This window comes from Hippocampus guttulatus, chromosome 12 (assembly GCF_054856545.1).
Source record: "Hippocampus guttulatus isolate MCC_2025c chromosome 12, RoL_Hgut_1.0, whole genome shotgun sequence".
Classification (NCBI taxonomy): domain Eukaryota; kingdom Metazoa; phylum Chordata; class Actinopteri; order Syngnathiformes; family Syngnathidae; genus Hippocampus; species Hippocampus guttulatus.
In genome coordinates, this window is record NC_141272.1 from 12,485,474 (window position 1) to 12,498,017 (window position 12,544).

The 12,544-nt window shown below is 42.2% G+C and overlaps 1 protein-coding gene across 3 annotated transcripts in view; it reads left to right on the plus strand.

Annotated features, from left to right (window-relative positions):
- LOC147197445 (neprilysin-like) overlaps positions 1–12,544 on the plus strand; it is a 44,264-nt gene that overhangs the window by 18,930 nt on the left and 12,790 nt on the right. For all 3 annotated transcript variants that reach the window (XR_015102525.1, XM_086126112.1, XM_086126111.1), the window contains exons 5-10: positions 7,046–7,126; positions 8,768–8,863; positions 8,927–9,045; positions 9,172–9,234; positions 10,481–10,615; positions 12,408–12,509. Coding sequence is in view for 2 of the 3 variants with exons in the window: in XM_086126112.1 (XP_085982238.1) it covers positions 7,046–7,126; positions 8,768–8,863; positions 8,927–9,045; positions 9,172–9,234; positions 10,481–10,615; positions 12,408–12,509 (596 nt within the window). In the remaining variant the exon portion in view is untranslated. The remainder of the gene's footprint in view (positions 1–7,045; positions 7,127–8,767; positions 8,864–8,926; positions 9,046–9,171; positions 9,235–10,480; positions 10,616–12,407; positions 12,510–12,544) is intronic.

A 12,544-nucleotide genomic window follows, 5' to 3' on the forward strand; every position in this document is an offset into this window, starting at 1 on the left:
AATAATAATGATGGCAGTACAGTAACTGTTTAATTGTTGATATTCGAATAAAATTTGGCATTACTATATGCTTTGACAAAGTACAACATTACAGAGTTCCATTTTTCAGAATGTGTGTGTTAAAATACACATAATAGACATTTTTGTTGGGAGACTGGAATGGTTTACTGCTATTTCCATTCATTCGAGTAGGAAAAGCTGATATGAAGTACAACTGTGTTGAAGTATGACTACGGTCACGGAACGAATTGAACTCTAATCTCAAGGCACCACTGTATATTCTTATTTTGAAAAAAAATAAAAATAATAATAAATCAACGCTTTTGTACCACAGCTCAGCATAACATTTCAAAAACGGTTTAAGGACATTCATTCAGACCATTTTAATGGTTGCCTCCTTTCCTCGGTGGGCGCTCTTAGTGGTAAAAAGCACGTATTGATGATTTGTAGTGTCATTATTAAAGTGCTCAAATGAAACTCCGGCTTCTGCTCGTGCTCAGTAATTTGCCGCGGGATGAGATGTAACGGCTCAACAGGCCAATCTTTTTAGTGGAGTAAATGTGTACAAATGGCGCACATGAACTCGTTAAGCATTTTGTTTTCATATCAAACAAACTCAATCTGTTGTTCTTCTCCGCATGGCTGCCTTAACTCGCATAAAACCAGACGGGGAGGGAGGGGAATAAGCAAAAAATAAACATTGCTCAATATAGGTCTCGTTCGAGTTATCTTGCGCATGTGGCCTGGCTTAAATTGCCGCGGTTGTGCGTATTTTTCGTATTAGCTGTCAGCCTGCGGGGAGAAAAAAAAACTCGGGGGAGGGGGAGATACAGTGAAGTGTGTTGAAATCCTGTCCGTATATTACATGTATTGTATTTCTGCTATACAGTACATGGAACTCATCAACACCTTCAAGTGACATCGCAAGCATCATTCCGTCATGCTGTCGGCCTCAGCAGGCATGATCCATACATACACACACGCACACACACACACGTTCATGTTTGGTTTTGTGTGTGGAAATTGGCAAAGGAGCTGTTTTGAAGATAAATTTTACCGTGTCCATCAACAAATAGAGGAATCCCTCATGAACGCTTTACAAGCGCTTTAAAAATTCATCGTTGATATGTTTATTGAGACTGATGAGCTTGACCCCATCTTCTTGCCAAATAGTCATCCCTCCTTGCACCGCTGCTTTGCTCGTTTGGTCGTCACTTGTGATAAAATGATGATGTCTTACACTTCTTTTTGGTGCCATCGTGGCTGTCGGCGTGGACATTTGACAGAATAAGTACTCATAAGGTGCCACACACAAACAGCTGTAGGTAGTTGATTCGTGCTTTAACCAAACCATTGTTCAGGAATAAATGATGAACAATGAACCCATTAATGGTGTGCCCTTACTGTAGATTTTAATAACCAAAAAGTGGCAATTTAATTTCATTTTGCCCAAAGGTTTGACTAAATGTATTGGTGACACCTACTTATTAAAAATGAATGTTAAAACATGATATATTTTATTCATCATAGTTTAAAATGTCAACGCCATTGTAAACAAACATTTTATGAACACACCCTGAAAGTGATAACTAGCATTGATGTCTATTAAAGCTTTGTGAATGGATTATAATGTCATGATAAATAGTTGAGTCACATAAACACATTATAAGCAAGCTTTATTGTAAACTAGATCACTGCTACGGTAAGCGCATTGGGCTCACCAAATGATTAGCCTCCTTATTGTGGAACATGTTTCTGAGTTCAATGTTTATTTATCATTTACAGACTGTTTCAAATACATTCTTGATAAATGAGTTTTGATAACTAAAAAAAAAAAAAAAAAAAAAAAACAACTCGGCAAATTTAATTGAAACATCGATAGCCATAATGTGTCAGAAGGAGTTGAAGCTGGCAAATGATTTATCCTCGAAAATGTTGCGAAATATCTATCCATCCATCCATTTTCCGAACCGCTTGATCCTCACTAGGGTCGCGGGGGGTGCTGGAGCCTATCCCAGCCGTCTCCGGGCAGTAGGCGGGGGACACCCTGAATCAGTTGCCAGCCAATCGCAGGGCACACAGAGACGAACAACCATCCACGCCCACACTCACACCTAGGGACAATTTAGAGCGTCCAATCAGCCTGCCATGCATGTTTTTGGAATGTGGGAGGAAACCGGAGTACCCGGAGAAAACCCACGCAGGCCCGGGGAGAACATGCAAACTCCACACAGGGAGGCCGGAGCTGGAATCGAACCCGATACCTCTGCACTGTGAAACCGACGTGCTAACCACTGGACTACCGGGCCGCCCTGTTGCGAAATAGTTCCAGAATATTTTATTAATGGTGGAGAGTTTGGAACGACACCATTTTTCCCCCCCATGGACCCGATTGTAGAGTGACTGATGAGTGTGTAGTTTGAGCTCGGCAAAAGGTTCCATATTTCCATCCATCCATTTTCTGATCCGCTTTGTCCTCACAAGGGTCGTGGGGGGGGGGGGGGGGGCTGGAGACTATCCCAGCTGTCTCTGGGCAGTAGGCAAGGGACACCCTGAACGGGTTGCTGCCAGCCCAATTTGGAGTGTTCCGTTAACTTCTCATGCATGTTTTTAGAATGTGGGAGGAAACCGGAGTACCCGGAGAAAACCCACGCAGGCCCAGGGAGAACATGCAAACTCCACACAGGGAGGCCGGAGCCAGAAATGAACCCGGTACTTCTGCAGTGTGAAGTCGACGCGCTAATCACTCGACCACCGGGTCGCCCGGTTCCATATTTAATCAACCATTGTTGCTGTAACGGGTTTAAATGCATTCAGCCCAGTTTCTGACATATACAGTATCCTAATTGTGGAAGATATGAAAGTGAACATAGGTTGACCTTTACAAAACAGTGAGTGAGTCTACTGATGTCAACCTGTGAGCCGTTTTCTGCTGGCCACATCCTTTCCTTGCTGCGGTGGTGCTTGGAAAAGAGCACCCGAATCGCAAAGTGCTTTGCTTGTAAATGCCTGGCATTATTCTCCCAGCGGGCTAAAAGGCCGGCAAAGAGTGAGTTTGGTGGCACGACTGTTAACCTCTCAGCACGTGGCCATTAAGTGCAAACGTACCAAAGTTACAAACGTAACGGATGAGGTGATCAAGTAGCGTTAAGTAGTAGTTAGAATGTATCAGCTGAAAAACAAAGTCCTTTTATCTCCTCTTTAAGGGGACATCTTGTGGAAAATTAACTTTTTAATTGCTCGCACAGGGACTGAGCTCTGGCATGAATAGCGAAAAAATGCAAGTAATTGACTGCCCCCCCTAGAAATATTTATGACAGAATATAGTCAGGCCAAACAGTAAAGATATGCTCCCAAAACACGTATTAACGTCATTTAATTCTCATCTTCGAAACATTACCATTAAAAATAAATGAATGCCAAATGACTGTAAAAAAAAAAATACAACAAAACAAGCTACAACAAAAACAGAACTCAAAATGTCGAGGCAACAAACGAAAATTTTAACTCGGGCAAGTCAACAAAATATTTTAAGTTTCACTGTGGTGAAAATTGGCTTTCCCGCAGTTCACAACAAAGAAAGAAGAATTTACAGAAGTAATTGTCCCTTGAATTGCCCCCCCCCCCCGACAACAACTTTAAGAAACTGCTTTGGAGCAAAACAACTTGCTTGTTTTGTCGTACTAACAGTGTTGCCATGAATGTCAAACATTTATTTGAAAGTTTTTCCATCTTAAATGACTGTTTTAGCCACCGAAAATTTTTGATTTATTTATTTTATAATGTACTAGCCCAGGCTAAACTTCACTCTGCATACACTTGGCGGTGAGATTAAGGTCAATGTTATACGTACAGTTGCTGGAGAGATGATAAGAGGTAGCACATACCCCACAAACTTTTGAGGTGACTTTTTTTATTTGCTGGAGGGCGTTCCAGTCATTTGGGGGCAGAGAAAAGACGATCAACCAAATGTAGTGCGGCGAAAAGAGATTTGTAAAACTGCTGGAAGCAAGAGTGCGGGTGGTGGTATGCATGGTGAGCAGGGAGCAAAAATAGGGTGGGATCTTGCCACTGAGTGTTGTATAGATACACACGGACCAGCGAATTTGTCTGTGTGAGCAGTGAGAGGGTCGATTCAAATGGGAGTACGGTGAAGTACAGATACTTCACCAAAATCTGTTATCTGGACTTCTCAACACAGCAGAAAGGTGAAAAGGGGAACCAAAGAACTCTTTTAAACTGCGGGGGGGGGGGGGGGCGGACAACACATATTTCTCTTTTCGTGAGACTTGTCAAAATGCACGTCATTGTTTCTGTTTTGTCAAACTCAAGGGCCGTTGGCTATATCCAGCCCGCCGCATGATTATATGAGACCCGCCAAATTCTGGAACTAACACCGTGTTGATGCTGACAAATATTGCTTTAGTGGCATATTTTTTAGAGGGTCATATATAACCTTCCCCTGTGCTCGCGGCCTTTCTGCCAACACTGTACTGGCTACAATACAGGACATTTTATAACACGGCAAACGCTCCAAAATCAATGTTTTCCTCTTTGCAGTGAATACAAAACAGCGAGAGGCGAGGTGGAGCAAATCCACACTTCAGGGTTAAGACACGCCGTCACCTTGACACTCGGCAGCCATTTTACCAAACGCTTCATATCTTCTGGCAGCAGCAATACAAGGAACAGCGTCACAAGTTTACGTTCGATGGGTGCTGAGGGTTCAGTGATAATTGCCTGCGACATCAACTATTCATGCTGCGATGGAACTGATGCACGTTTAATGAGCTACTGCGCCGACATATTACAAATATGTCAAAGTTATCGAAGAACCGTACCACTATTTTGATTTAAGACATTTAAAGGAGACAAATTCTGCATGTTACGCTCACAATTTTAAACGGCTCCTAGTTTGTCTGTGGCTGTCAGCTTTTGATACCCTAAGGATCAAGAATTATACATACTAGGCAAAAACATGTATATAATTGACTCCAATTATAAATGCAGACAAAAAAGTTTTAAAAAATCCAAATAAGTATTGAAAATTTTGCGTATTCCATGGTTCCACCACAAAAAAAAAGTTAACTGATGTTTCTATTTCTTTTCTCATTGAAATGAATGGTAATACCATTAATCCATTCCATCACTCCCTCCTCCCCCACCATAAAATTGGTTGGAATGTATTTAAATAGCACACAATAATATTTGATTTGATAAAAACATTCAGTAATGATATAATTGAATTTACACTACATCAATCAAATGGACATTGTACAGATGGGCATTCTGTTCATTGAGAGCGCTCAACTCCTCTCAGCTCACCAGTACAGCACTAATATTAAATTGTTCTTCCCAGAGGACTATATGACGGTACGGTACTGTTATATTGTCCGTGTTACTCGCCATTTGTGTTCAATCTGCCGTTTACAGAGTTATAGCACCACAATCAAACAACGTAGCCTTAGTTTATTAGTTTTTTTTGTTAGTTTATTGTTAGCTAATGCTAATGTGCATACAACAAAACTCAATGCACTTCTGCTTACCTTTTGGATTGAAAAAGATGCACCCTTTGTGAATGTGTGTGTTTCAGAACAAAAGTGGTTCTGGATCTTTGTCCATCCAAGTCGATCAAATCATGGGAAGAGAAAGTCAGTTTGGGTCCTCTATGTTGCAAATTAGTTCACTGTTGTTTAATTGGAACACTTGCCGGAGGGGCAGGCACTCCAAAGACATATTATTTTGTAAACAAGCCTTTAAAAAGTCAGTTTTATGTCACCTTAAAGTAGTGCCATTTTCAATTTTATTGACTGTTTCTGCGTACAGTCCGTCGTCATAAAAATAGAACAAAACAATCAATCACATTTAAATCAACATTGTAACGTAATATAATGGAATGTTCAAATCTCAAATGGTTCAATTTGAAAAAGAAAAACAACCTCTGCTTCATTTTGGTCGGTAAGTAAACCTGATTTTTTTTTTTAACGTATATGTTGAATGTATTCATTCATGTAGTGTCCAGATAAGTTCAGTGCCATCCACTTACATGGTTCGTGACACATGAAAAGTTGAAATGAGAAAGCCACAGATTTGTTTGCATTATTGCATTGTCATATATTATATGACCGTCTGACTGAGATTCAAGCCACACTTGTTTGATAGAATTTTGTGCAGTTGCCTTGGGGGGACGCTGTAAAGACTGCAGTGCAAAGACTAAAAGTGCTTAGTAAGTGAGCTCTAATTGAAGTGGATGAATAAGCTGTCTTTCATATTGATTAATGGATAGTTTACCTTTGTTTTAAGGTAAACCTGAATTATAAAACCCAAACTGTTTTGTGGGATACTGTATATCTGATATTCTTTATCTTAACAGAGATTATTGCTTGTAGGCTACCCATCCAACCATCCATTTTCAAAACTGCTTCATCCTCACAAGGGTCGTGGGGCATGCTGGAGCCTATCCCAGCCGTCTTTGGGCAGTAGGCTGGGGACACCCTGAACCGGTTGCTAGCCAATCGCAGGGCACACAGAGATGAACAACCAGCCGCGCTCACACTCACACTTAGGGACAATTTAGAGTATTCAATTAGCCTGCCATGCATGTTTCTGGAATGTGGGAGGAAACTGAAGTACCCAGAGAAAACCCACGCAGGCCCGGGGAGAACAGGAAAACTCCACACAGGGAGGCCGGAACTGGGATCGGACCCACGACCTCTGCACTGTAAGGTCGACGTGCTAACCACCGGACCACCGGGACGCCTGCTTGTAGGCTATTTGGTCAAAAACACACGGGAACAAGACCTTGAAAAAAATAATCACATTTTCAATTACAATTAGAATATTGAATAATATCGAAACTTTTTTCCCGTCTTTTTTTTAACCCACTTTTTGGAGTGTAATGGAAATGGATGGATGGGCTAATGAATACCTGGAGGTTAGCTCAAAATATAAAAAAATATTTAAATGGCGCTTTTCGGATTGCTACATCTTGTCTATGGTATCCCTGCTGATTTGCCTCACTTTTTTCTTTTTTTTTTTTTAAAAGGTGTTCTTGAAAAAAATGTGGAGAGCGAAGCGGAAGCGCTCAGCAAGGCAAAGACCCTCTACAAGTCCTGCACCAATGACAGTGAGTGGGCCACCAACCGCTACCCTACATGTTTTGTTTTTCTTTTTTTGGCCAATGAGTAGTGCCATCAGGAAAAAACACCGTCATAAACTGTCATTAAATTTATTCATAAACAAAGACATTTAAGAATAAACTGATGGCTCAGCATCCCATTTGAACTCAGCTGTCAACCAAAAACTGCAAAAACCCTACTAACACAAGTTTGAAACACAATTTAATCCTTTAAAAAAACAAACAAAAAAAGCTTTGAAATCCTACTTTAAAACTCTGTCTAGTTTTTCGTATTGGTAGAGGACCCAAAAAGCAGGGAGGCAGGAGGAGCAGGGTAGACTGAACAAAATACATTAAAAAAATACCTGCAGAAGTACACTGGAGAAACTAACTCAAATACACGAACAAAGACCTGAAAGCCACATGAAACTGGCAGAACTCAGGGAACTAAATACAAGTAAAGTGACGAGATAAGAAGAAACACCTGGACAAGAAACCAAGGGTTGAGGGAGCTGATTGGTTAACGCAAGGGACCCGGATGACGAGAACAGGTGAAGACAAAAAAGGCATGAGGGAACAAAACCAAGTGTAACCTGAACAAACACACAACACTAACCCAAATTTGAAATTGCTAACATTTGTTGAAAACTTTAAATCTTGAACCTAGTTTAAAACCCCAATTTAAAATGCCAATCCTCATCTAAATCCAACCTTGAAGTTTGAAACCCTACTTTGAATCCCTAAACCCGAATTTAAAACCTTGCTCAAATTTAAAACTCTACTTTCAAATCCGAATCCGAGTTTAGAACCCTACTTTAAAACCCTAACCCTTATGCCAACCTTGAAGCAAGACTTAACTTTGGTTTGAAATTTTACTTTGAAACCTGAACCCCAGTTTAAAACCCCACTTAGAAACCCTAACCCTAGTTTAAAGACCCACTTTAAAACACTAACCCTCGTTTGAAACCCTAACCCTAGTTTAAATCCCTTGTTTAAAACCCTGCTTTAAAACTTTAACCTAGGCATGTTTAGCTCCGGGCCTGGAGGGCCACTGTCCTGCCTGTTTTCCAGCTCTCCCGGCTGCAACATCACCTGATTCAGATGATCAGCTCATCAACCAGCTGTGAAGCAGCAGGAGAACGATCCTGATTATTTGAATCAGGTGTGTTGCCAATGGGAGAGCTGGAAAACAGGCAGGACAGCGGCTCTTGAGGACCGACTTTGGACACCCCTGCCTTAGCTCTAGTTCAAATGCCAAATTTAAAACCCTAACCCAAATTTAAAACGCTCATTTTAAATTCTTACCTTCATTCGAAAGCCCAATTTGAAATCCTGCGTGAGTGTGACCAATTGGAGTTGATGCCCGGGGCTACCGCCGCATCGGACTCACCCTCTGCATGCCCCATCTTCCTAGTTGGAAATCACAGCAGTTAATAAACCATACTGTACAGGTATATGCCCAGTTAAAAAAAAACAAAAAACTTCAATTTTAAGATTTCTGAAATTGAACAGGGAGATCCATGACAGATAAGAAGATACATTCCACAAAGTCTTCGATGTCATGGGCTCGTAGTCGGTGACCAACAATCGTGTCGTCACTCTGAAATGATCATTTTAAAGGACTGATTCATGTGCTTTTTTTCCCCAAAGGTTTAACTGAGCAAAAGGGAGGCACTCCTTTGCTCATGACACTACCTGATGTCTTTGAGTGGCCCATGGCCGTGGACAACTGGGACGCCGACTATGGTGGAGTACCTTGTGTTCTCTTCTTTGGCCGTACGCATGTTCTTATCGATTGTCTTTTGCCAGGTCAAACGTGGCGGGCGGAGGATGTCCTAGCTAAGTTGAATGCAAAATATCAAAGTCTACTCCTGGTCTCCATGTACATTGACGTTGATGAAAGAGATTCCAAATCACACATCATTCATGTACGTGTGATATAATCCAAGCAAACACCGTCTATTGACTCGCTCCCCGTCCGCACATCCATATAAAATTGAGTTGTGATTGCGTTGATTTTTTATAAACAAATCAAAATGTCATCATTTTGGCAGTTTGAGCAGCAGCACAGTATGGGCGTCTGGTCCAAAGGTGCTTGCAATGGATCAAACGAAGAGGTGGGTGAAAAGTTTTTGTTTCCTTTTATCATTGTGTTTACTGATACGTAAGCCCCCCTCCCCCCCAAAAAAAACAGCTCCATGGTCAATGAGTCTGGCTTTCAGGACTCAGTGGGACCTAGGACTAGGAGTTCAAATCAACACCGCAGTGTAGTAGAATGCAATTTTCAAATCGCGAAGGCTGCAATTTAAAAACATTTTTTAAAAGCTTCAGATTGGTCAGTCTTAAGCTTTAATTTTTATACGTATGTACAGTTTATTGATGTATTATCTAGATAAGATCAGTACTTAATTCATTCAGTGCCAGCCATTTTCACACCCTTTTGTTTGTCAGGCACCAGCTTCGGCCGACCTGCTAATTTGCCAGCTTTCATTAATGCTGATGGAAGGTCCGTTTTGCTGATGAAAAAAAAAAGAAAAAAAAGATGATGCAGTCTAAGCAACTGATAAAAAGCGACTGTAATCCGCCAACAAACTCAGGAAAGAAGAAGAAAAAGCACTGACAGCCACAGTAACTTGGTTTCGGTTTTCCACAATTTACAAGGGACATCAATCCACCGGGTTTTTGTACCTACTGTCCGACTCTGACGACGCATCAGAATTTGTCAAGCCGCAACGGCTGGTGACATCACAAGGTCAGCCCTGAGTCAGTTTTGACTCAAAGGCACAAGCGGAGGACTGCCAATGCTCCCATTACGTCAATGATGCTAGATCATGCTTCAATCCAGACCATGTGTGTGTGATGAGCACTGACAAGCTTTGCGCTGTTTAACTTGGGTCATCTTTTAATGTTCTTTCTTTTCTGATCGCGACTCAGACAGAAGCTATCGAGCTCATTCCCAGCTTCTGACTGGCCGCGGGTTTGGTTTGCCGCAACTCGCGCAGCTCGATCGCCGTCTGGCCCATGACACTTCAGATTCAGAAAACTTTATTTATCCCCATGGGGTAATTTGGATTTAACAGGCATGCTCTGCACAAGAAACATGAAAAACAATGATGAACATGGGATACAGTGCAAAGGGCCTGTCGGTACTCGCCGTATGCACAGCGCCCCGAGATCTTAGTTGAGAAAGTAAACACAAGGGAAGGAGAGGGGAAAAAAAAAACATGCTCGAACTATCCTCTTCTGAGCATAATTTAAGTCTTGGAGAAAAAAAATCCCTGCACGTCAAGCACGTAACTTGAACGTAAATCAGTGAGATCGCCTCGTTCACTCCTGCTCATCACGAATGTGATCACTTGACAGGCGTGCCGGCTGTACGAGCTCTTTGCGATTGACCTGGTGAAGCTGATCCGCACGGACCGAGGTCTGTCCGTCAACGAGACGCTGATCAGAGAGGAAATGACACGGGTAATGGAGTTGGAGAGGGGCATTGCAGAGGTAAATCAGACTCCTGGCCGTGGGTCCAGTCAAAGATAATGTTCCAGCAGAAAGGCTCACGACATACGTGTGAGGAAGTCAGAATTTGACAGCTTTTTGAAAGCCCAACATTCCCTTATTCATGGTTTGGCAATTGATATTGGAGCAGTATTGCAGAATTTCAAGCTGGCAAGGGGTCTTTTCTGTCCCCAATTGCAGTTCAGCACACTGCTCCAATGCATAGTAAAATTTATGTAATCCATGCCAAGTTTCTCAAAGCAGGATCTGATCTTTACCATCTGGTCATCAAGTAAATTGTTAACCTCTCTGTTTTTGTTGAGTGTACTTTACCCCTCCAAAAAAACAACAACAAACCGGTAACATTTCGTTCTGATCTTTTACGGTGGGTGGGCGGGGAAATGAGACATTTGTTAGGTTCACACCAAACCGAATGTTTTTAGGATTCCAAATATGGTGGCCCGGTTGGCAAGTAGTTAGTGCATCGACCTCACAGTGCAGAGGTTCGATTCCAGTTCCGGCCTTCCTGTGTGCAGCTTCCCTGTTTCTGCGAAGGGTTTTCTCCGGGTACTCCAGTTTCCTCCCACTTCGCAAAACCATGCATGGCAGGTTAATTGAACACTCTAAATTGTCCCGAGATGTGGGTGTGAGCGCGGATTGTTGTTTGTTTATGTGTGCCCTGCGATTGGTTGTCAACCAGTTCAGGGTGTCGCCCGCCTACTGCTGTAAGAAAGCTGGGATAGGCTCCAGCACGCCCGCGACCCTTGTGAGGATAAAGCGGATCAGAAAATGGATGGATGGATGGATGGATTGATTCCAAATATGCAGGCTCTGACAAAGTGTGATTACAAAAAAAATGTTGATTCAAGAAAATCGCACCGACAAAGTATAAACTGAAATCGCCGGTCACAAGCAGCCAGGAATGACAAATGCATGAAACCAAAAACGCTCACAAAGGCAAGGTTAAATGTAACACAGAGTAAACGCAAAACAAAATGTCAAAAATCCAATTACACGAAAACAATCATGAGTAATCGTAAAACAACAAACTACTACTACAAACGAGAATCTATGAACAAGTGAGATTGACTATGAATGTATTGTGAGTGTCGAAAACCACACATGAAGCATCACAGTGAGCAAGGTCAATAATCCAACATGGAGAAGCAGAAGTCAGAGCCCTTAAATACCCAGCCGAGCTTGATGGGGTAACGAGGCGCAGGTGCACCTGCTGGAGGGAAACACCCTTCACTCCAGATTACGTTCCAGCTGGAACGCAATCAATCAAGATAGCCGTGACAACATTTAGATCTTGCTAGCAGGTTCAAGACGACATACTCCAAGCTTAAATCATAATGCACATGCTGTTAAGGGCAATGAGTCCGTTTTCTTAAAGCACAAAATTATAGAGCGCTATTTTTTCCTCATTAAAAATGACAAACACAAATGAGTGTGTTTTTGGGGAAGGGAGACCAGAAAGGATTCATGGCATTTCCATTCATTTCACCGGGGAAGGAGTTTGACATGAGTGTCAGTTTTTGTGAAACTCGTCTCATATCTCAAGGCACCGCTGGCTCACACACTTCACCTGACCTGCTCTCCACCACACCGCTCATATTCACAGGGCCGTCACGACTCCTATGCAGCCCTGACATTTACACAACTCAAGGGCGCCAGAGATGTTTGTTGTTCCTGGAACGGCACTGCAGCCAAGCTCATAGTTCAGAGAGACCGGGGAGTGGATAAATGGAAGAATTAGTTGACTTTCAACCTCTCTCTTTCTTTCCCCCCGAAGGCTAACGATTCCCCGAGCGTCTCTAATGATCGAGAGTTGCGTTACAACAGGATGGAACTCGGCGATCTCAATGCCAATTTCACCCTTGAAGTGGAATCGAGGGTAAATCTTTTACCCGGGACTGGCAATGTATCGTT